The following is a 26,293-nucleotide window of genomic DNA, read 5'->3' on the forward strand; positions in this document are numbered from 1 at the left end:
GTCTTTGAAGAAACGGCCTCCTCCGTTCCTGGAAATTGATGTCTCCCGGGGGCTGCATCAGACAGCACCCAACAGGTGCATCATTCTTCCTCCCAGGCCCCCCCCCCCCCTCACTCTCCCATGTACTTCTGCCTCTACAGGTGGCCAAAATCACAGGTGTAGTTATAAAGAATCCAGCCTGTGCAGGACGTTAGGCTTTATTTTACAATCTGCATTCTTAATGCTGATGCGATAAGAAATTTTCACCTGAATTTGTAAAATTAAAATTAATTTCCGGTAAAATTTGCAAAAAAAAGTAGCCCATAGGCTGCAATGGGCTAATGCCATCTTCAAATGGCATTAGACGGAGCGGTGCCAAGGCTGGTAAATCCAACAATTTAGCATCCCTCATAGAAACCTATGTAGGCTGCTCTTGTTATTGGAACTGGAAGGACCATTGCGGATATTGGAGATATACGCTGTGGTCTTTCCTTCTTAGATGCTGAGAATACTGGATTTTGTGATGATCCCCCAAAAAGTCTATTTTTGGAGGATTTCCTGCAGTTTCACTTTAATAAAGATACCCCTTTATGAGCTATGTGGACAGGTTTATAATATGCGCCTCTTTTTTTCAGGTATATCAGAATACTTCACTTTTCCAGACAATTAATAGGTTAATATCATTTGTCTAACACAGGAAGTGCTAAAGTGCTTAAACACTAATTGCATGGAATGAAATTGATCCAACAGAGAAAAAAAATTCAGTTGACATTTAGAATGAATAACTACAAGAAGCTATATTGAGAATGAGTTGATGTTAATGTTAGTGATACCATTTAATGAAATACACAGAGTAGCTTATCTGGATTATGGCCCTCATTCAGAGCCGCTCGCTATTTGCGGTCGTTCGTTCTAAAACAAGGGGTGGCTATTCAAATGAACCGTTCGCTAATTGCGGTCTGTTCACGCCCCTAAGTCTGAACGAGCGAGCAAAACTTGCGGTTGTAATTTTGAAAAATACGCCCCCTTGCCGCTCGCACCATACGTCATGTCCGCTATTTATTAGATTAATCGAGTACATCGAACAGCGTATGAACTGCTCGCTATTCTTGTGACTGGTTTTTTCAACCGCTATTTTGCGAACAGTTCTGAGTAAAAAAAAAACAAGTGACGTGGTCAATGACGCTGCTGTATTAATTATGCACTCCCTTAAAACGCCCGTTTTGACCTTTAAGCACGCCTGCGTTCGAATTCCACACCCCTGTTTTCAAGCACCTTCCCCTGTTACCACCCACATACGCCTCCTTCTGTCACTCAAAATAGCAGGCATTTGCTATATAGCGAACAAACGATTTTCGGCCGCACTGACTGGTTCGCGCATGCGTATTAAAATCCGTACGCATGCGCAGATGTGCGAACATCGGTCAGAACGAACGAGCGGCCGCTTACGAGCGGCTCTGAATCAGGGCCTATGTGCATGTCTAGGAATTCAAAGTTTAAATCTTCCTCTGGTCATTTAAACATTGGAGACATGAAAATGAAGAATCTAATGAAGATTCCATTAAAGTATTTCATATTTCATTATGTTACTGTCTTTCCAAACTGAAATAGTTCATAGATCTTTAAAGTGATCATCAGTGTGTGTGAACAGCACAGACGCTCTTGTGGAAAGTATTTATTTTAGAAAAATGAAATTACAATTTTCCATGACTGGGTTCTTTAATGGCAGAATTACTGCTACTGTAGGGGGTGCGTGCTGCCGCAACCAAGCTTGGTTTTACCAGGTTACCGTACCAGTGCTCTGCTCTCTGGCTTCCCCATTTGGGACTTTTCTGCATACTGCATACATCCCTAGGAGGGCCCCCGCTCTGCCCTACTGAGGGTAAAGCAGGGGCCTGGGTGACTGGAGCTGCATCACTGGGCAGTAACCCAGTGGCGGAACTAGAGAGTGGTGGGCCCAGGTGCAAGAATATGCTTTGGGCCCCACCCCGCTCATTCCTGGCACCCCGCACCCCAATATTTTTTCACCACCCCTCACTCCCCCCAGTAATTAAATCCAGTGTCTGTCCTGCTGCCCAGCCTTGTTTTTTCACCACCCCTCACTGCCCCCCCAGTCAGTAAATCCAGTCTGTCCAGCCCCAGTGTGTCAGCCTCATACTCTCCCCAAGCCCCAGCGTGTGAACCTAATTCTCTCTCCCCAGTCCCAGGGTGTGTCCCAGCCCCAGCGTGTCAGCCTCATTCTCCCTCCATCCCCAGCGTGTCTCTGCCTCGTTCTTCCCCCCCAGTGTGTGTCCCAGCACCAGAATGTCAGACTCTTCCCCCCAGCCCCAGCGTGACTCAGCCTCTTTCCCCCCCAGCGTGTGTCTCAGCCTCTTCCCCCCCCAGTGTGTGTCTTAGCCTCTTCCCCCCAGCGTGTGTCTCAGCCTCTTCCCCCCAGCGTGTGTCCCAGCACCAGAATGTCAAACTCTTCCCCCCCAGCCCCAGCTTGACTCAGCCTCTTCCCCCCCAGCGTGTGTCTCAGCCTCTTCCCCCCAGCGTGTGTCTCAGCCTCTTCCCCCCAGTGTGTGTCTCAGCCTCTTTCCCCCCCAGTGTGTGTCTCAGCCTCTCCCCCCCCAGTGTGTGTCTCAGCCTCTCTCCCCCCAGTGTGACAGCCTCTTTCCACCCCCAGTGTGTGTCTCAGCCTCTCCCCCCCAGTGTGTGTCTCAGCCTCTTACCCCCCCAGCGTGTCTCAGCCTCTTTCCCCCACCAGCATGTCTCAGTGTCTTTCCCCCCAGCGTATCTCAACCTCTTCCCCCCCCAGCATGTCTCAGCCTCTTCCCCCCAGCGTGTCTCAGCCTCTTTTGCCCCCCCATTGTATCTGAGCCTCTTTCCCCCCCAGCGTGTCTCAGCCTCTTCCCCCCCAGCGTGTCTCAGCCTCTTTCCTTCCCCAGCGTGTCTCAGCCTCTTCCCCCACAGCGTGTCTTAGCCTCTTCCCCCCCAGCATGTCTCAGCATCTTCCCCCCCAGCATGTGTCTCAGCCTCTTTCCCCCACTAGCATGTCTCAGCCTCTTCCCCCCCAGCGTTTCTCAGCATCTTCCCCCCCAGCATGTGTTTCAGCCTCTTTCCCCCACCAGCGTGTCTCAGCCTCTTCCCCCCCAGCGTGTCTCAGCCTCTTCCCCCCCAGCATGTCTCAGCCTCTTTCCCCCCCAGCGTGTCTCAGCCTCTTTCCCCCCAGCGTGTGTCTCAGCATCTTCCCCCCCCAGCGTGTGTCTCAGCCTCTTTCCTCCCCCAACATGTGTCTCAGCCTCTTTCCCCCCAATACCACCGCCACTTACCTTATTTCCTTCTCCCTCTTCTGCTCCTCTCGATCAGCAGCTTCTCTCGATCCAGTAGCCCGGCCCCTTGTTATGACACGGCGCACGTGACGTCATGACGTCACGTGCGCTGAGTCATAACAAGGGGCTGGGCCAAGGCGGTTGTTTCTGTCATGTTGGAGCCGGAGCGGCCGAAGTAGGCCCGCTCCGGCTCCAACCATTTACTTAATGGGGTCAAGTCGGCGGGCAGCGGCGCTGTGGATACAGGCAGCCATGGGCCCCTGCACTACAGCGGGCCCCGGTGCAAGGCACCGGCTGCACCGCTGCTAGTTCCGCCCCTGCAGTAACCCATATTTTACCATTGGCCCAACAATGTTTTACCCAAAGGTATGATGTTAACATTTTTAGTAAAATAATTCAAACAATTATGGCTATATATACATAAGAACTTGTTAGCATATGAGTGTTTAGGACAGGATGGATTTAGGCTGCGCGGGTGTTAGAGTTAGGCTGCGGGGGGTGAGGGTTAGGCTGGGGGAAAGGTGGGTTAGGGTTGGGAGGAAGGTTAGGGGTTAAGGTTAGGCTACTTACATTCAGGCGTTAGGATTCTGTCGGGATGCCGCTGTCAGTATTCTGACTGCTGGCATCCCGACCACTAGGATCCCGTGCCCAACCCGTTGGGACTAAATCTAAATGAATGGAATGCCATAAAATATTATTTTTACATTTCCACATTTCTGTGGGCTATAATATGTGAAGTGATTGGTCCATATGTTCTGTGTGCAGGAAGCAGGATGTTACAAAGCCTTTCTAGTGAAAATGAGTTATATAGCTGAAATTTATGTGCCTCTCAGCCTATCGCTCACACTCTCTCCTCCCTTTACCTGACATTGGCAATGGATTACATTTTGAGAAATACCAAGTTTTTTCAAATACCCTAATTAGGCAATGGATTAAATTAGTGTTTGGGAATGTACTAGCATTATCATAAATCCCATCACTTGGTCCCAAGCCAAGGCTGGATTAAGTGTCACAATGGCCTGGGGCTGAAAATGTTTAAGAGCCTATACTAATCAGGGGAGGAGCTGTAACCATGGCTGTGTGGGTGTGACGAGAGCCACTAGGGGGAGTACAGCCCCTACACTATCAGCCCCACCATCTCCCCATTGTTAATCTGGCCCTGCTCCAAGCAAAGATCTGCAGTGAAATGAAAAACCCATGGGTTGGGTATGATATGCTGACAGTCGGGATCCTGGCTGTCAATAGACTGACAGCGGCATCCCAATGCCTACAATCCTGTCAGGGGAACAATAAGTACTGTACCTCTGCCCTATTCACCCCTTAACCCTAACCCTCCTTTCCTGCACCCTAATACTATCCCTCCCTACCCCACTCCCTAACCCTCCCGGTAAGTGCCTAAACCCAACCCCCCCTTAGTGCCTAACCCTAACCCTCCTCCCTTAGTGCCTAACCCTAACCTTCCCCCCCTCTGTCTGGAGCCAGGGCCGAAACTAGGATTTTTGTTACCAGGGGTAAGACAGTATTTGTCGCCCCCCTGGTAATTCCCCCATAGTAATGCCCCCTGCAGCAGTGCCCCTATAGTAATGCCCCCTTTAGCAGTGCACCTATAGTACTGCCACCTGAGGTAATGCCCATGTAGTGGTGCCCATATAGTAATGACACCATAATAATGCAAATATGTTAGTTATTGTAACAATTAAATGCGCTCTATGGGGGTCATTCAGACCCACTCGCGAGCGGCAGTACGCTCGCAAGTGGGTCGATGTTCCCCACTGCGCATGCGCACGACGGAGGGAGCTCCGTCGTGCGCATGCGCGAGACCTGGGGAGCGGCGGGCTTTCCATCGCTCCGGGTCTCGCACCAAAGGGGGCGTGCTGTCGATGTTGATTGACAGCACGCCCCCTTTGGTGGGCGTGCCGGTGGCGTGCCTGCCAGACGGAGGCGTTCCCGTGGGAACGCCTACCATCTGAAGCCGGCCCCACTGACATCACTAGTGGTGTCAGTGGGAGTGATTTTGGCTCTGATAGAGCCAAAATCACTCCAGGGCTTGTGGCAGGGAGACCCTACCGCAGGGTCTCAGTCGCAAGTCCGATGGTCACGATGGTCAAGACCATCGCGACCATCTTTTTGGCCGCTCGCATATGCTGTGGGTGGTCACCCACAGCTATGCGAGCGGCCAGGAGGCCGCTCCATTTTCATGGAGGAGGGCCCTGATTCAGAGCGAGCGCTCTGGTCAGAGCGTCCGGCTCTGAATCAGGCCCAATATCCCTATTAATGATGATATGTGCCAGGTATTGGTAGATAGCTGGCTACAATGTTAGTTGGTGTAAGTAGGGATCAACTCATGAATAAATGTTTAAAGGCAATACTTTACTGATGAATAACAAATATACAGACATATGCGATGCTACTGGTAATCAGTCTATGCTAGTGAGTCCAGTGGGGTGGTCTGTACTCAATTGGAATTGTAGACTGTAAACAAAAGTATAGGAATAAAATTTAAATAAAGAGTGGGATAAATGGAGCAGATAGTTAATAAAATCAAATCCAAAGTATAAGTCAAAAAGGGAGAGTGAGGTCTGGAGACCCTTGAGTTCAGTGTGGGGGTATGTCCAAGATATAGCTACAGTCAGGTCCATAAATATTGGGACATTGACAGAATTTTCAGATTTTGGCCTCTATTCACCACCACAATGGTTTTGAAATGAAACAAACAAGATGTGCTTTAACTGCAGACTTTCAGATTTAATTTGAGGGTAATTACATCCAAATCGGGTGAACGGTGTAGGAATTACAATAGTTTCAATATGTGCCTCCCACTTTTTAAGGGGCCAAAAGTAATGGGACTATCAACTCAAAAGCTATTTCATGGACAGGTGTGGGCTATTCCCTCGTTATTTCATTATCAATTAAGCAGGTAAAAGATCTGGAGTTGATTCTAGGTGTGTCATTTGCATTTGGAATCAGTTGCTGTCAATATGAGATCCAAAGAGCTGTCACTATCAGTGAAGCAAGCCATCATTAGGCTGAAAAATCAAAACAAACCCATCAGAGAGATAGCAAAAACATTAGGTGTGGCCAAATCAACTGTTTGGAACATTCTTAAAAAGAAAGAGCGCACCGGAGAGCTCAGCAACACCAGAAGACCCGGAAGACCACGGAAAACAACTGTGGTGGATGACAAAAGAATTATTTCCCTGGTGAAGAAAAACCCCTTCACAACAGTTGGCCAAATCAAGAACACTCTCCAGGAGGTAGATGTATATGTGTCAAAGTCAACAATCAAGAGAAGACTTCACAAGAGTGAATATAGAGGGTTCACCACAAGATGCAAACCATTGGTGAGCCACAAAAACAGGAAGACCAGATTAGAGTTTGCCAAACAACATCTAAAAAAGCCATTACAGTTCTGGAACAACATCCTATGGACAGATGAGACAAAGATCAACTTGTACCAGAGTGATGGGAAGAGAAGAGAAGGAAAGGAACTGCTCATGATCCAAAACATACCACCTCATCAGTGAAGCATGGTGATGTTAGTGTCATGGTGTGGGCATGTAAGGCTGCCAATGGAACTGGTTCCTTTGTATTTATTGATGATGTGACTGCTGACAAAAGCAGCAGAATGAATTCTGAAGTATTTCGGGCAATATTATATGCTCATATTCAGTCAAATGCTTCAGAACTCATTGGACGGCGCTTCACAGTGCAGATGGACAATGACCCGAAGCATACTGCAAAAGCAACCAAAGAGTTTTTTAAGGCTAAAAAGTGGAATATTATGCAATGGCAAAGTCAATCCCCTGACTTAAATCTGATTGAGCATGCATTTCACTTGATGAAGACAAAAGTGAAGGACAAATGTCCCAAGAACAAGCAGGAACTGAAGACATTTGCAGTAGAGGCCTGCCAGAGCATCACCAGGGATGAAACCCAGCGTCTGGTGATGTCTATGCGTTCCAGACTTCAGGCTGTAATTGCCTGCAAAAGATTTGCTACACAGTATTAAAAAGTGAAAGTTAGATTTAGGATTGTTTAGTTTGTCCCATTACTTTTGGCCCCATAAAAAATGGGAGGCAAATATAGAAACCATTGTAATTCCTACACCGTTCACCTGATTTGGATGTAATTACCCTCAAGTTAAATCTGAAAGTCTGCAGTTAAATCACATCTTGTTTGTTTCATTTCAAAGCCATTGTGGTGATGAATAGAGGCCAAAATATGAAAATTCTGTCAATGTCCCAATATTTATGGACCTGACTGTATATGGTAGCTGGTGCGGCCTCCCACATTAGAATAGTTTATAGGTGCTGCATAATTGTGTGGTATGAAGTGACCGCTCAGGAGGTGTTCCTGGAGTAAGCAGTATGGACTTGGGCTGGAGTGCACTGGGAGGTGTAGCTCAAACTCCGTGTCTCTCTCTGAGGGATAGCACCGGAGAGCGCTCGGGCCACCTGACAATCCTCGACGTGCCCTGCAGGAAAGACCGCTGGGTGTGTGAAGGGGGGGATAAACGGTTGTGGCTCACAGGAACTAGGCGCCATTTTCTCCCTCCTTCCTGGGAAGTCACCTCCTCTGGACTCGACAGGGTCTGCTCTTACCCCTAGCCGGCTCATCACGTTCACCGAGTGAGGACCCTGGAATACACCCCCGAGACCAGTTACATCGGCAGCACCTGATGAGCTGTGAACTCGTTTAAGGACACTGAAGAACACCACAACAGGAAATCGACGTGTGTGTGTTTGTGTGAGGAGGGCTATATGCAGGAGATGGGCACTACCAGGAGTGTGAGGGGGGTTGTACAGGAGTGTGTGTGTGTATGCGCGCACACGTGTGTGTTATACAGGAGATGGGTACCACCAGGAGTGTAAAGTTGGTGCTGGAGAGGGGCACTACCAGGAGTGTGAGGTGGGTTCAGGAGATTGGCATTACCAGGAGTGTAAGGTTGGTGCAGGAGATGGGCACTTCCAGGAGTGTGAAGTGGGTTTAGAAGATGGGCACTAACAGGAGTGTGAGGTGGGTGCAATAGATGGGCACTAACAGGAGTGTGAAGTGGGTGCAGGAGATGGGCACCACCAGAAGTGTGTGTGTGTGTATGTTGGGGGGGGGGGTTGTATGCAGAAGATGAGCACCACCAGGAGTGTGTGGGGGGGGGGGGGAGTGTTTGCAGAAGATGAGTACCACCAGGAGTGTGTGTTTGTGTGTGTGGTGGGGGGGTGTATGCAGAAGATGAGCACCACCAGGAGTGTGTGTGTGAGGGGCAGTATGCAGAAGATGGGCACCATCAGGTTGGTGGGTGAGATGGGTTTTGCAGGAATGGTCACTACAAGGAGTGTAAGGTACTACCAGGAGTGTGAGGTGGGTGCAGGAGATGGGAACTACCAAGGGGATGGGGTGAAGGAAAAATGGTCTCTACCAGGAAAGTGTGGGGTGGTGAAGGAGATGTGCAGGATTCCAGTTGTGTATAATGTACAGGAGAGGCACAACAGGGGCCTGTAAAGATAATGGGTGCTATAAAGTACAGTATCAGTTTGGGGTGCACAGAATAGACAAAGTTATTGAGGATTGACAGATTCTAGGATAAAATCCTTCACTCCTTCTGCACTGACGACATAAGGATGCACATGGTAATAAATGTCAGACTGTGCTTTGGTGATAACTAAGCAGATAGAGGTCACAGAAGTAGTGGATGCAATCTTAAAATAATTAAGGACAATATAGTGACTGGTACTACTAGATATACAACCAGTGGCTCTTACACTACAGACACATGTTATCACTTGCTTGCTGAAGGCCTATGTCAGATTTGCTTGCTATTAGATAGTTGTGCCTACTGCGTATTAGGGATGAGAGGGTTCGGTTCCCTGAGAACCGAACCCGCCCGAACTACGGGGATCCGAGGCTGATCCGAGCCAGCTCGGGTTTTCCCGTCTGACTCGGATCTGAAAACGAAGCAAAACGTCATCATCCCGGTGTCTGATTCTTGCAGGTTTGGGATTTTATAAAGATCCCCTGATCACCGCCATTTTTCATTCCGGCAGTGAAGCATGAAGAGGGAGGAGGGAGGGAGCTGGGATCTGTTGCTGATGCTGACCATAGGGGCTGGCTGACTGGCTACTGTTGTCCATATAGGGGCTGGCTGTTGTCCTGTCCATAAGGCCTTTCTGTTGTCTATCCTGTCTATAAGGGCTGTTGTCTATAGAGGGGCTGCCTGGCTGTTGCTCTGTCCATAGAAGCTGGCTGGCTGGGTGTAGTGCTGTGTTGTCCAAGGGGTGCTCTGTCCTTCAGGGGTGCTCTTCGCCCACCCCCAGTGTGAAAAAAAAAAAATGTCTGTGTGCGTGTTAGCCACACTTGTCATCAGTGTTGGTGCGCAGGGGTGCTGTGCTGCTGTCTGTCAAGGGGCTGCTGTCTCTTTCAGGGGTTCACCCGCAGTGTTAAAAAACAAAACAAAACATTTTTTTGTTTTTTTTGTGTGTGTTAGCCACACCTGTCATTGGCGTAGCTGCGCAGTGGTGCTGTGCTGCTCCTGTCTGTCAAAGGCTGCTGCCCAATAAATAAATAAACATTTTTTTTGTGTGTGGGTGTGTGCGTAGTGAGTATGGAGGACAGTCACATGACCGGAGAGCAGGATCTACATACCAGTCTTGTAGCTGCCGGCAGCAGTCATGATGATGATGCAAGGCCGTCAAGGTCATCTATGAAGGCCGATGTACCAGGGCTTAAGTCAGACGAAAAAGTCAAGCTTAAAAAATCTACTTTTACCCTGTTAAAGCCAAAAAAAAATAAAGCTAATGCAGCTTTAGAGAAACAAAAAATTGCCAATATGCCATTCACTACGCGAAGTGGTAATGAAAGGATAAGGCATTGGCCTATATTTATGATGACTGATGGTTCTAATGATAATTTAAGCCCCTCTGCATGTAGAAGAGGTAAAAAAAATAAATTGTTAATACGAGTAAGACACCGGAACCTACTGTGTGCTCTGAAAAATCACAAATCCCAGATGAGAGTCCAAGTGTGTCCACTGTTGCCTGACCTTTCTAGTAATACTGTACTTGGTGAGGATCCTCCTTCCACCATTTGTGTGCCTTCTGACGTAGAAATCGAGGATGCTTCTGTGGAATTGCACGAGGAAGATGAGGAGGATATTTATCTAGTTGGCGATAACAATATAATATTATTATTGGAGCTACAAGTCAGTTCACTCCACATACACTATGATTGCTCAATTGGCTCTACAAGACGGCGCTACCTAGTAACGGCGTCAGGATCACAGGTGAACAAGCCGACCCGGCAAATCGTGCGTCCTGCCGCCTCTCTCCCCGATTGACATGCGGGGAGCTGTTTATCTGGAGCTTTAGGAGACTTTCTCACACTGACTTGCAGGTATTCCTTTCAGTACAGGCAGTCCTCACACGGCGAATCTGACTGCTACAATGTCCTCATTGTGATATCACCAATCACCTAACACCAGGCATGTGAGTGATAGCCTGCACAATTCTTTGTTTCCATCAGCACAGCAACCGGCCCCTCTCTCATCCAGTACCTCCTCTCTCTGAAGAGAGTGGACAGCAGAAGGTGCCAGGGCATCTGTGTGCTGTACTGTTCACCATCTATACCCTAAATCTAAGCACAAATTATAACAATCATTAATATGATTAAGATATGCTTTATGTGCCGCAATTAACACATATGTTGCAATTTTTCATTCTGTCTATGACTGAAATATGTTGAATATGTTGTGAGTAGTACATATGGTTATCAAGGCTATTTATGTTCAGTACAGTAGTATCAATATGGAATTACCAGAATAATAGGTATTTACTCTGATTAGCATGTCACTACAAAGTATCTATACAAGGATGCTTCAAAAAAGATCATTCTATTAATTTTTGTCTCTACATCTACCAGATAGCAGCACATTCTGCGTGCTCAAATTTATTTATATATCTTTCGCCATTGTGCAATCAATTCAAAGTGATCACAAATGCTTTATTGTAATAAGTGTTTAAAATATTACCTCACTATTGTGCAATTAATTTAAAGAAATACATTTGTTTGTTCATTTTGGGTGGACTCATTCACTTAAGAGAGTCCTGTTGCCCGATATTTTAGAGATAGTTTTAAAATGTATGTTTTAATGTAGTTCATATTTCCATATATATTGATTTGATATATCATTCATTTATATATCCAAGAGTGCTCCCCAAAAGGAATTTCTTCTTTTTTCTTTTAAGCCCTTGCTTAAAGAATTTATTTTTGAGTAGTTCTACATTATTCCTGGGAGCACCGCCAAATCCAGTATACAAATCGATTGATTTATTCAATCTGTTAATAGCATCTATTTGGTCTTGTTAATTAATTAATAAAATAATAAAAAAACAATCCAGTGGCGGATCAAATTACACACTCTTTTTCAGTGATGTGTCTGTGCAGTTAGGAATATACATTGGTTTATACTGTCTTGTGTCTCCTGTATTTTGTTCTTGTTGCTAAAAATCCATAGTCCTCACCGGTGTGTTTTATGGCCAGATTTATTCATTTATATAGATTTGGGATAAGTATAACTCCTTGATGTTGTACTATTGAATTGTAATAGAGTCATTACATATCTGTTGTTGGATAGATGCAGTGAGCTTTGAAACTAAAGACAAAACGTGACAGAAATAATAATATATCCTATATTCGTAGCCAGTATACAGTGTGGCAGATGAATACAGTTCTACAGAATGTTCCTGGTCTGGCTATATGTACTGTATATTCACTATATTGTCCTTAATTATTTTAAGATTTCATCCACTTCTTCTGTGACCTCTATCTTCTTACCACCAAATCTTTTATCCTACTGCCTCTGCAGTTGGGTTTTGTTTCTAGAATAGGGATATGTCTCATACAGAGCACAGCCAAAGAGGTTCCAGTTAATAATAATAAAAATATTGATTCCTCATTGAAGATCAGCTGAACACTCTGCTTTCCATATGCATGTATGTACACTAGGAGCCTGTTCCTGTACTGGGTACCACTCACGGGCGGAACTACAGGCAGAGCAGCCGGGGTCACCCTCTGTGTATCCCCGTGGGGAGGAGGAGGGGGGCCCAAAGCATATTTTTGCAGATATATACAGTCAGGTCCATAAATATTGGGACATTGACAGAATTTTCATATTTTGGCCTCTATTCACCACCACAATGGTTTTGAAATGAAACAAACAAGATGTGATTTAACTGCAGACTTTCAGATTTAACTTGAGGGTAATTACATCCAAATCAGGTGAACGGTGTAGGAATTACAATGGTTTCCATATTTGCCTCCCATTTTTTATGGGGCCAAAAGTAATGGGACAAACTAAACAATCCTAAATCTAACTTACACTTTTTAATACTTTGTTGCAAATCCTTTGCAGGCAATTACAGCCTGAAGTCTGGAACGCATAGACATCACCAGACGCTGGGTTTCATCCCTGGTGATGCTCTGCCAGGCCTCTACTGCAAATGTCTTCAGTTCCTGCTTGTTCTTGGGGCATTTTCCCTTCACTTTTGTCTTCATCAAGTGAAATGCATGCTCAATCGGATTTAGGTCAGGGGATTGACTTGGCCATTGCATAACATTCCACTTTTTAGCCTTAAAAAACTCTTTGGTTGCTTTTGCAGTATGCTTCGGGTCATTGTCCATCTGCACTGTGAAGCGCCGTCCAATGAGTTCTGAAGCATTTGACTGAATATGAGCATATAATATTGCCCGAAACACTTCAGAATTCATTCTGCTGCTTTTGTCAGCAGTCACATCATCAATAAATACAAAGGAACCAGTTCCATTGGCAGCCTTACATGCCCACACCATGACACTAACATCACCATGCTTCACTGATGAGGTGGTATGTTTTGGATCATGAGCAGTTCCTTTCCTTCTCTTCTCTTCCCATCACTCTGGTACAAGTTGATCTTTGTCTCATCTGTCCATAGGATGTTGTTCCAGAACTGTAATGGCTTTTTTAGATGTTGTTTGGCAAACTCTAATCTGGTCTTCCTGTTTTTGTGGCTCACCAATGGTTTGCATCTTGTGGTGAACCCTCTATATTCACTCTTGTGAAGTCTTCTCTTGATTGTTGACTTTGACACATATACATCTACCTCCTGGAGAGTGTTCTTGATTTGGCCAACTGTTGTGAAGGGGTTTTTCTTCACCAGGGAAATAATTCTTTTGTCATCCACCACAGTTGTTTTCCGTGGTCTTCCGGGTCTTCTGGTGTTGCTGAGCTCTCCGGTGCGCTCTTTCTTTTTAAGAATGTTCAAAACAGTTGATTTGGCCACACCTAATATTTTTGCTATCTCTCTGATGGGTTTGTTTTGATTTTTCAGCCTAATGATGGCTTGCTTCACTGATAGTGACAGCTCTTTGGATCTCATATTGAGAGTTGACAGCAACTGATTCCAAATGCAAATGTCACACCTAGAATCAACTCCAGATCTTTTACCTGCTTAATTGATAATGAAATAATGAGGGAATAGCCCACACCTGTCCATGAAATAGCTTTTGAGTTGATAGTCCCATTACTTTTGGCCCCTTAAAAAGTGGGAGGCACATATTGAAAAACTATTGTAATTCCTACACCGTTCACCCGATTTGGATGTAATTACCCTCAAATTAAATCTGAAAGTCTGCAGTTAAAGCACATCTTGTTTGTTTCATTTCAAAACCATTGTGGTGGTGAATAGAGGCCAAAATCTGAAAATTATGTCAATGTCCCAATATTTATGGACCTGGCTGTATATATATATATATATATATATATATATATATATATATATAATGTCCCCACTTCATGATTTATGATTTCAATAAAACTGTCCATATTGCTGTTTAAAAGCATTCTATAACATTTTTGTTTTAATTTGATATTGTTGAATGAGCTTACTTATAGTCCATTCACCAGAGTGCTACAGTAGTCATTGTCACCAATCTCAGCATAGTTTCCCGAGAACATTTATCATTGATTACTCAACTAAGTATTCTCACAATTGTTCTTTTAGTTCAGAAACCTGGTGGGACACAGCTTAAACTGCTTATGACTTTTCCAAACTATGGACAGGCTCTCTTCAAACCCATGAAGTGAGTATTGAATTGGGAAGTTGCACATTACTCAATACAGTATATGACAAGAGTTGGGCTATCAGATACCAACAGATGTATGTATTTTGATGGATCTCACAGTCATATTAGAGTTTAGAAAATTTGAAAGTGTTGTAATATGTCAGTGTTGGTGAGGAGGCAGTGGTGCATATGCTTTAGTTACTAAGTAGCGATTGTGTTGCATTTATAGAGAATCAATAACCAAAAATAGCTTTAAAAGTCATTTCAAGACAATGTATTTTATGGCTTCTATGCGCCAACTTCACTTTGTATGTCCATGAGAAGAAATCATATTCACAAGTGAACCCCACCAGTTAGGATGAAGATAAATTTATGTTGGCCATAGACAGTGCATTCCAGTTATTTTACTCAGCAGAATCAGTCATGTAATGAAAGTCAGGGAGCTAATTTACATACAGTAGATAAACTCATTAGTTAATTAATTGTGAATGAAAATCTTTCTCCTAGTTGTACAGGTTGACTCTCTCATATCCAAATATTCCAAAATGCAGATTTTTTTTTAGCATGACTGACATAGTGAAACCTTTGCTTTTTTATGGTTTAATGTACACAAACTTGTTTAAGGCACAACCTTATTAAAAAATATTGTATAAAAATACCTCCAGGCTGTGTGTATAAGGTGTATATGAAACATACATAACTTTCATGTATGGACACAAACTTTGTTTGAGCCACATTTTTTTAAATATTGTATAAATTACCTGCAGGCTGTGTGTATAATGTGTATATAAACCATAAATGCATTCTGTGTTTAGATTTGGGTCCTATTCCATATATATTTAATTATAGTATGCAAATATTCCAATATCCAAAATTCCCCTGGTCCCAAGCATTTTGGATATGGGAGACTCAACCTGTATTTAATTTAACAAAAGGTATATAATAAAAATTAAATGGCACCTTTAATAGTTTACATATATGGCTAAGGATTATTAGTACTGAATGATTGACATGATAAAGTCTGCTCTACCAGGGTAAAGTCTAATGTATAGTAAAAGGAAAAGGCAGGTGCACACACTAAGCACAAAGAATTCTGATGATCAAAATATTTATAATAAACTCCAACAATTAACATGTCTTTTTAAGTAAGGTTCTTAGTACATGTTTGGCCAAAGGTGTTTGCCCACCTACCACGTCACAGTGAACCTCATAAGTGGGGTCTCTAACATCCCTAATACTGATACATTATATACATTTACTGTATCTAGGACATACTGTTAATAGAGCCCATTTTAATGTATGTACTGCAGTGTGAAGGACCATACTAATTAAAATCACCTGAGGCAGGTGGGAGTGCTAGCCTACCTTCAAATGTACCTTAAATACACACATAGAGTAAACACTCTTGCATAATCCGTGGATTAAGTGTGTTTATTAAGAGTCGTTCCATCCTTCATTAAAATGAACTGCAGCAAAACTATATAATTTGATTCACTGTGCAGCATGATCATTCAAACAATCTCATATGTCATCTGTGGGAGTGTGCAATTGAGGGTATACAGTAGACGATTTAGATGATTTGTCATTCTAATATGACAAACCTTCCCGATGTTGTCCTAGTGAGTCCCCACCCTAACCGTCCCCCCTCCCCCGCAGCTTAACCCCAACCAGGTCACATGGTTGTGACATCATCAGAGGTCCTTTAGCCCACTTGGATTTAGCATCTACTTTGGGAGTGGTCTGGGGTTATTGTTGTGTAGGCTTGAGTACCACCTAAGCTTGCTGGCAGTACCATTGGTGGTATGCATAGTACCAGTTGAGAACCCCTGATTTACATTTTTTTTTTTGCAAAGTGCTGCATAATATGTTATAAATTATTTGTATTAAGGACCTGGCCCTCTTTCCAAGTCTGTCCCCCTTTTCTTTGTCCCTCTTTGTCTCTTTCTTACTGTCCTATCCCTTATCTGGCTCTCCCCCTTCCCATCCTTTTCCTATTTCTCTCTCTTTTTCACCTGTGTTTCCCCATCTATCTCTTCCTCTCTTGCTCTGTTTTTCTTTCCACTCTCTCTTTTCCACAATGTCCCTCTCCCACTTTTTTCTCTATTCCCTGCTGTTTTCTGAAACAGCCCCAATATATTGTCTCGAGCCAGCATAACATTCTAGTTGCTATATAGGCCCAGTTACAATATCAATGTTACGAGTACACTGACAGGAGGGGCCTATGTCTGGAAGTCTTGTCAGCCACAGGCCACCCTGAAGCTCTCAAGTGCGTAGCTGCTAGACACATGGCTAGCTGCAGCATCATTACATAATAAATGTGTGATGAAATTATTTTAATTGGCAACATGTATATTTAAGTTTTCAAACTCCATTTCGTTACAGACAAGCCCGCAATCAGGAAACACCCCCAGATTTCTTTTATTTCTCAGATTTTGAGAGGCACAATGCAGAGATTGCCGCGTTCCACCTGGACAGGTACAAACAAGATATTTTTGCCCAGATATACAAAATACACACCCACGCAGCAGAATCACACCCACATGGGGACTCCTACTAAAGAGATGCCACGTATTTTCTTATAAAGATATAAACAAGAGCGAAAGGAGGCAAGTTGGTCAGAATTCATATTCTTAGTAGCTCGGCACAAATACATGATTTAATATTGGTTTCACACAGACTAAATCTATTAATGTGCTTGCTAATTGCAGGGCTTTACTGTGAATAAATTATGTTACGTCATTACAGATTGGAGTGTTGTTGTGATGCCTTTTATTACGAGAACATTGTAACGCATTTCAGAGTACCAGCACCAATAACTTATTGTATTTAGTGTGGCAAGGAATGTCCCGAACTGGCTAACTTTCACACCAAATCTAGCAAAAATTTTAATCACTGAATTTGCTATTATCTTGAAACTCCAAACCAGTGATAGGTAGTCTGCTACACTGCTGGGGTCACATGGGCAGCCCTCTAACCTTTAAAACAGACGCACATTACCCTAAGTCTCAGTAATACGGTTAAACAATCTTTTTGAATAAAATATGTGTCCAAGCGCTTGGACACATATTTTATTCAAAAATTTGTAACAGTGGGGTGGGGATACCGCTAATGTGACCAGCAGCTAGAGGTTAAAACTAGTACCTTAGTAGCGCCTACTTGTATATGTATATATGTTTAAACAACACTTTAATTAAATAAAAAGAGCCCTGTCTGTAACAAGATATCAGTAGGCATAAGGGCATCAGAACAATTTTATGGGGGGGTGGGCAATATATAATTACATTTTGGTGCCCACCCCTCCCTACCACACCCACCCACTCCCTCCATCCCTCCAACTTACCTGTTGCTGGCCCGCCCAGCAGTAGGAGGCAGGGACTGGAACAGCGGCCGCGGACGGTCAAGGGCTGTGCTTTATAGCAATAGGCTGCACGTCCCTGCACTGCACGGAGGAGGTGTAATGTGCGGTCTCTTAACTTAAGGACAGCATATTACACCTCCTCCTCAGTGCAGTGCAGGGGCCTTGCAGCCTATTGCTATAAAGCACAGTCCCTGGCCGTCCGCGGCTGCCACTCCACTGGTGCCTTTCAAATGTTTGGGGGGGATTGCGGACTCCAACCCAGTCATTCCGACGCCTATGGTAGACATTTTAAACAATTATTGCAAGCTATCAAACAAATATGACAATAAAGCAGGAAGGAGCTGTGGATTGCAGGGTAGGATTTGTAGGGAATCCTGTTGCCCATCACTGCTCTAAACCATGGGCAGATACAAGAGCATTTCAGCTATATGTGCATAACATTACAGCTTTTGCTGTGCGGGCCCAATCATACAAAAACATGTACATCAATTCAATTTAGCTCTTTCTTCTTACCATAAAGGATCCTGGATTTCCGAAGGATTCCTCCTGTGGTTGGACGTCTTGTGAATATTACCAAAGAAGTTAGAGATATCACCACAGACAAAAAGTTATTCAAGACTTTTTATATTTCGCCAGGTAAGTCAGTCTAATTCTGCAGTAACAATCCCTTTGCTGTGTCCTTAATATATTGCATCAAATTACATTATTCCTATTGTGGATTGTTTTGAACCACTGGCGGATGCCAAGGGCATTGAAAGTGGGCATCTCAGTGCTTGCACTCTCCAGCGCTCGCTAGTACACAAGGAGGAGGCTGAAACTAACATATGCATCTATGAATCAGGCCCTGTGTCTTTAAAGTAGGTTTTTTTTTTTGCAGTGGAGATTTTTATTTTATTTTAAAATAGCTGGGGTGCCCGGGTTGAAGAACGGACCTTGAAGTACATATGCAGCCTTCATTTTTTATATTGTCCTCACCCATAACCCCATTCCATTGATCCTGAAAAGGACCCCACTGTTTGCTAACATGGTTTTAGCCCTGAAAAGGACCTACCCATTAGGGGCCAGAATGATTAGGCCACTCTGACTGTTTGGAATGGGGTTTATCAGCAGCAGAGTGACTTACATTACAGAAATCAGTATAGCTTCCCAAATCACTGTGGTTTCAGAAATCACTGCAGAACAGAAATTATTGCCGAGATAATAAATTATTATTATCTCTGCAGACCAACATTTGAGACCATGGCATATGAAAATGTGCCTGGAGGAAATTAGTAACTGTCAGTGCAGGTGCAGTGTGACAGTTGATCCTCCAACTCAGTGCTCTTCCGTTGGAGCTCTGCCTGCCCCCCACTGGTACATATCAGCCTGTGCCTTCAGATAAGTGCAGTTTTAGGCACTGGAAGACATCCTGTGTGAATTTGCTTAAACAAAAAATTCAAGTCAGAGACTCCACGGCCTACTTGGTGGGCACCACCATGTAGACCACCATGGCACTGACGATCTTCAAACATAGCCAAAAATCTAATCCTGGTCATACTACACCACCATTCCAAATTTAGTGGAGCTAGGTTCAAAACTCTGGCTGTACATAAAGGAGAAACAGAAACACACACACACGCACATACTTTCTTGCTTATTATATATTCAAATGTTGATTAACATCATTCTATACAAGACAAAAGGAAATTGGTAAAGTCAGTGTGAGCATGCAGAGAATAAACAGTACTTGATATAAACCAAAGAAGCTGAATTGATTATTCATACTATAACTAGGGAAAGGTATGATGAGTGGGTAATGGCAGGATGGCAAGCCGCCTATAAGGGGTAATCAGAAAGAGAAATGGAGGAAAATAAAGGAAAAAAGGGGAGGAGGTTAAAAATCCAAGTGGATCAAGAATAAGAGGGTGAAGCATATAGGTAAAGGAAAACTGCAAGAGAAGCAAGCGTGGTTTTTATCCATTGGGGGTGAGAACTTTCGGTGGAGACCTTTAAATGAATGGAATAATCAGTAATTTTTCCAGATAATTACTGTACACTGTGGGTCTAATTTATGTAATTCCACATCTGGGATGTCTAATCTGTTCACATCAAAGGTGCTCATCTACTTTCAGTTCTCAGAAAACGGGAGGCCACTGAGCAAAAGTGTAAATGTCAAACTCCAACATCCTGCTACTTTGGAACTGCAACATTCATTACATTTTCTCTCCTAAAATACTACTCTGTTATCCTCATTTAATTCATCATGAGAATGAGGAGGCATTGGCACTGTCTTATAAGGCATGGCTCTTTTGTAAGTTTGAGGATTTATATTGCATTGCTGGAGATTTGCCTAGAAATGAACAAGATCTCCACCTCTGAGCTAGTGCAAAATGTAATTCCTTTAGCAGACTGAGGATAGCCATGACGCCCTCTGCACCGCAAGTGACCCCACTTTCTCTCATTTTCATAATATCAGTTCCACAATATGAATTCACATTGCTCAATCCATACTCAGCAAATAGAATTGCTTCCAACTCCTCCTATTGGGCCGTGTAAAGTTCTGCTATGCCCCAATCCAAAGCACTATGGCAAAACTTTCGGTGCACCAGCACACATAAAGGCAGATGACGTTACCAAAATAATTTACACTGCACCGTAACCATATTCTTCTTCCTATACGAGGACCATAGAATTGTACCTTCAGCTCAGTGTTGGCTTGGAAACGTTCAGGTCCCATCAGCAAATTCAGTGACCAGGGCGCAAGTTGGTGCTAATACATATACACAATACACATACGAGGTATGTATTGTATATCATCAATACACAATATGGACATAGGGCCTTATTCAGAGATGTACGGCAATGCCGCCGCAGCTGCGAATTTGTAAGCAGCGGCTGTGCGAAAATATGCAAATGTCGCAGTCATCTGGATTTGTATTGGGACACGCACTGGCGGCTTTGCAAATACAAGCGACTGCGTACAAAGATACAGCATCAGCTGCAGATGAGTTGATAACTGACCCTTTGTGTAACCCTATGAAACCCTACAGAACCTTTAACCCTGCAGAATCACAGTCGCAGGCATAGACATACCACGAAAACGCGTCTGAGTCGCCGCCCCCTAATGCCTCCCACAAACGGTCCTTGCCTGTTGACTGTGAATACACCCTCACTGCGAGTGACAATGGTAATGAAACTTGCCGCATACGCAGTGTGACATAGATACATGCGCGGATTACTGATCATTGCTCAAATGCGTAAGCATGGGTATTGCTTCCATCTCTGACACAGGCCTTATTTAGTAACTTCAGCTGCCAGCCCAAGCCTCCCCCATCCTACAGTTGTTGTTTTGTAAAACACACACATTGACATTTCTAAACACAATAGCTGGCACTAAACACCTTCTATGTATTAGCCATCGTCATATTCAATATTGTTCTTTAGCCACCGGTGTGATTGTTTCTATGGATACTTTAGAGAGAGCGTTTTCAATTAAATGTATGAAGGGGACTTTCCATGTTTAATGCTGGAAATCATGGCTCAGTGTATTCCATTGTTGCTTCAATGTTTGTAAATGCCAGGAGGTTTACCACCCAGATGATCCTCCATATGATTCAATTGTAATTGTGTAATTACTGTCATGGAACATCTACGGTGCCTGTCGTGACCTTCTACTTATTATAATATTTAAGCCTGCCTAATTTATACTACAACATATGTGTTTTACTAAAATGATGGATTGTGTACCATAAAGTGTAACTCTCTATTATTCTCTCTCTAAATATATATACATTTATTATTGGTCCCCTATCCAGTTATCTAGTAACTGATGGGTTCTTCCATTTTCCAAGAATGATGTTGACTATTAAAACTTAACAGTTAAGGTGTCTCTAATACACGCAACCTATTTCTATTTTTTTCCCCAGCCAGCAACATTTGCTTTTATGGCGAGTGCTCCTACTACTGTTCTACGGAGCATGCGCTGTGCGGCAAGCCTGACCTTCTAGAGGGATCGATGGCTGCCTTTTTACCAGACACGGAACTGGCCAAAAGAAAATCCTGGCGCAGCCCTTGGAGACGTTCCTATCACAAAAGCAAAAAGGCAGAGTGAGTACAAGATAGTGAAAGAAGCATGGTCTGGGGGTCCCAGGGGCAGAAAACACTTCCACCTGGAACTGCCTGTCCTCTGTGTGACTGGGAAGTCACTGCCAGTCACAGTGTAGGCAGTGCAGTTACGGACTGCAATTGGCTCACTGAGGTGGTGGATTTTACTGGGGGGATCAGCAGTAACCACTTATATATTGTGGACACCCCACTACAATAGAGTCTTTGTCCCTCCCAACTTTGGAGTGCCAGGAATCGGAACGAGAGACATGGATACATCACAAAGGGGTCTTGCAACATGAAAATAGACATCCATTTGGAAGTATAGGGCAAGGCCCAAACTCCGCCACCTCAGAGGATGTATAAAAATAAAGTCCTTTTGCAAGGATAAAAAACATTTGTAGTTCACTATTAAATAGTGGAAACCCTTGTAAATTCACAAACTGTACCTCTTGATTTTTGTTTTCATTTCCTACACTTTTAAAAGAAAATATAGCATTTTACATTTGTAAAACTATGAATATAAATCTGTCTGTCCTGGTATCATAATATAACAGATCCCCACCTCTCATTCTATCAGATGATGCAAAATGTTGCACCACACCGCAAATACACCATCTAGGATCAAATCATTAATAAATAGGTGCATGATGTCACAAAACGGCATGTGGCTGCAGGCCCTGCATTTTGCACATTTGTGACCTCAACTGTAGTAATTCTTTCTTTATGCATAAATATATCCTACAAAGAGCTGTTAGAATAAAAAGAGATTTGCACTGCCATCTGCTGCCTGGAACATGAACATTTAGTAGACTAAATTAAAAAAAAACAGAGAATATGGCTTTTATTTATTATTACCCTTTATATATTGTGCCAATTTATTATGCAGTGCTTTACAGAGGAGGTGTATACAGTACTGTAGTTTAGTAATATATGTAAATCTGCAAATCTTCTTTACGAATGACAATAGATTGATTGACAGACAGACATTACATATGTAATAATTAAGATATTTGCGATCAATTAAAACTTAATAATAACACAATTTATTGTGCATAATTAAAAAATAGTAAAAATGCGCCCTGCTACACACAACATATTAGTTAGATTTGACTAAGGATCGGAAAAATAAAGGACAAATCCCTATACATTCGGTAAAACTGGGGTAAATTAACAGTGGGGACTGAATTGTAGTCAATGTCCACAGGTCCAAAAACTGGTAGATAAGCTTAAAAATGAGGGGATTAAAAGGTAAACGATATAAAACATAGAAAATAAGTTTGATTGTTACCAGTCCAATAGGCACAGGGAGTCAGCAATGTCTGTTTGCAATCCATGACAATTGGGTTTCCTCTGTAGCGGCAAATACGCTAGCAATTGGAAGTCATATAAAGCATGTCTATCCTCCACAATGAGGCATGTCTCTCCTTACTAAGGAATAGTAAATGCAACATCTTGCTACAACTGATAGACATTGGGCCTCATTCAGAGATGTACTATGGATACCTAATTAAAACCTCTATGCAATTCTGTCTATTCCTTCTAAAATCCTGCCTATACCTTCTAAAATTGTCGCTATTTAGCGTAATGAGTCACACAGTAAATAAATGCTTTCAGACTTTGAATGTGGTTCCAAAGCACAAAAAGTTATTATTCAATATAAAAACAGATGGTTACACGCTGTGATCTAAAGACAAATAAATCATACAGACCCAAGGTACAGTTGTTATATACGCATGTGCTCTGGTCCCAGATACCGGCATCAGCATTAGAAACCTCCGTCAACAGCAAGAAGACTCAAGACTGGGGTCAGAGAGCGCACTTATATACTCTTACAGGGATAGGCAATACAGTAGACAAGTTTGACATGACTCCATTGGTTCTTCTTATAGTGCTTCTGTTACAGGATAGTTCATAGGTCAATTCGAATGGGGACACAAACAGCCTCTAACAACCCTTTGTGTCCTTTTTCCAGCTGCATGCTAATCTAAGCTGCTAACATTACAGAGTACATTTTAATGTTTTAACTCTCTATAGTCCATAGTTTGCAGATGCATGTTGCGATCTTCTCACCGATGATACCAGAAATCTGTGGAGACACAGTGGATCAGTACAACACCAAACACGGTCTGCTTACCATGTACTAAGCCTTAGATATCAAATAACCTTTATTACACAACAGCAATAATTACTGCATAAACCTTGGATATTACACTTTAATGCTAGGGAATCTTTTATGTAAGTGTGCAGTGTGTAACTATTGGGCAATTGGGAAAAGACGCTAGTTAGCGTTGTGCGACTATGTGTTTTGTGGAGTACACCATGGTACGTGTTTTGCAGGGATAATCATTTTATATGTTTTAATGACTGTCTGTATTCGAATGGCGAGGACCTTTAACTTCTTTCTATTGCGTGGGAATCACACAACGCTATATAATAGCATCACCATATGTACTTATAATGGCGAGTTTCACTAAAATGGCGCTTGGCGGCCAGTTGCAAAATGGCGTCTCATTGCCATTCGCAAAATGGCATCGCCTCGATCTAAATTTAAACCGATCCTGTCTCAGCCAATTATCTGGCTTCGACGGTCCACCCTTTGATAGCAAACAACATGCTATCATACTCTGATTTTAGAAATAATTTAGGCTTACATTATGACATATTATTTAATATTCTATTATAGGATGGCACAAAGTGGTTCTTAAACCATCAATAATGTGTCTCTAGGAGGGGACATAAAACTACTCTTATACGCACACCGCAGATCTTGGGAGATCATGGGAAAGATGTGGGGATGCACCAATCCTATAAAGGAAGTCTTGAGGGGGAGATAGGGACTTACATTATTTGAGATGTTTTAAAATGACATTTTAATAACACATTTTATGCATGTCTAAATCTTATACATTATACGCTGGTACCTTCTAGTTCAGGGTTGTAATACAGTTCTACATTTACCTCAGTATTCATATTGTTACTACTGACCACCATCATAATTTCATTCTTCCGGTTTACCTTATCTTTACATTTCCCACAAAGTAGGAACACACCTGACACATAAGTCAATTATTATGATGACAACCAGTATGAGGATCAGGAGTTTGCCTATGCTCGCAATCATTTCCTGGACCCACTCTCCTAGACCTGAGAACCATTTCACTGGGTTCAACCATGAAACCCATTCATCTACCTTCTCCTCTACTTCAGCCACTGAAGCATTATGGTTCTTTCGAAATTCGCATTTCAGCTGCAGAATTTCATCCATCTTCCGGTCTATCACCTCCTTGGGATCGCTGGTATCATTTGTAATGTAAGTGCAACATTTTACACCAAATTGGGTGGCCAAAGTTACGCAATACCCTCCAGTGACAGCTGTTAAATAATTTAACACTAGTCTATGTTGCACGAGTTCTTTCAATTCCCTACCTGTATACCTGAATGTATCATCATACATCTTGGTGATATTATCTATTAATTTAGCAAGATCTTGGATATATCTGAAATTTAGTGTACACTGAGCGATCCTGGTGGGATCCAGTGCTACCAAAACTTGAAAGCCAGTTGTCTCACTAATTAACTGAGTGGCTTTATGCACGTCACCAGGTATCATATTTCTTTTGTCTCTGTGTTACATATAAAATATACATCATTGGGGAGAACATAAGGAATAGTATGCATCATGATCATCAAACACATTTCCCTCACAAATGATCCTATCTCAGGTTCTCCCATCTGGCAAATACATGTTTCTGGTTGTATAACCTTAGCACAGTACCCATCTGATATTCTACCAATCATTTATTTGGTGTTACTCAGTGTATATTTATACCGGAAGTGTCTTCCACCTGACCTAATTTTGCATAACAGTTCATAATTCATAGGCTCACAGTCAGCTCTTTGTGAGAAGGTCATCATCTGGTTATTCCCAGTCGCTTTCCAACTTCCTGGTTCATTGGAGTTGGTGATGTTTAAACATATAAGTGTTTTAACTGCCTGGTACTGGTGGAGTTTAAAATGGGGTGATTTGGTATTAAGAAATTTTCCGTCCAGTGTCTTCCCTTTTTGCAATTCTAAAATTTCAGAGATATTTAATGGGAATGTCACTAATCCTACATTATGCTGTCCTTGAGGCACGTGAGAGCACACCCAACAGTCGGTTTGGTTAAAAATTTTGCCCACCATGGTGTGATAATCCTCTAAAGGATACCCACCTCAATACTGATTATACTTGGCTTGACACCGTTGGATGCATCTCTCATCAATTACGGACCCACAGAACTCACACATACAATAATCCTCAGACGATAGACCTTCACACTGTATCCGAATATCCAAAATAGCAGAACTCTTAACAATTACTGTCCTAAGATTGGTCAAACACTCCCCTGATTGGCATAGCACTCCTCCTTTCGACTCCACTCCATCAATACTGCCATCAGCTCCCATCTCCTCTATTGGTCCCCCG

General features: G+C 43.0%; 1 protein-coding gene across 1 annotated transcript in view; it reads left to right on the forward strand.

Annotated features, from left to right (window-relative positions):
- LOC148479034 (extracellular serine/threonine protein kinase FAM20C-like) overlaps positions 1–26,293 on the forward strand; it is a 118,692-nt gene that overhangs the window by 50,336 nt on the left and 42,063 nt on the right. The window contains exons 3-6 of the mRNA XM_088455045.1: positions 14,324–14,402; positions 16,767–16,859; positions 18,263–18,382; positions 21,652–21,828. Coding sequence (XP_088311171.1) covers positions 14,324–14,402; positions 16,767–16,859; positions 18,263–18,382; positions 21,652–21,828 — 469 coding nt within the window. The remainder of the gene's footprint in view (positions 1–14,323; positions 14,403–16,766; positions 16,860–18,262; positions 18,383–21,651; positions 21,829–26,293) is intronic.

This window comes from Taudactylus pleione, unplaced genomic scaffold (genome assembly GCF_031769625.1).
Source record: "Taudactylus pleione unplaced genomic scaffold, aTauple2 ptg000642l, whole genome shotgun sequence".
NCBI classification, from domain to species: Eukaryota; Metazoa; Chordata; class Amphibia; order Anura; family Myobatrachidae; genus Taudactylus; species Taudactylus pleione.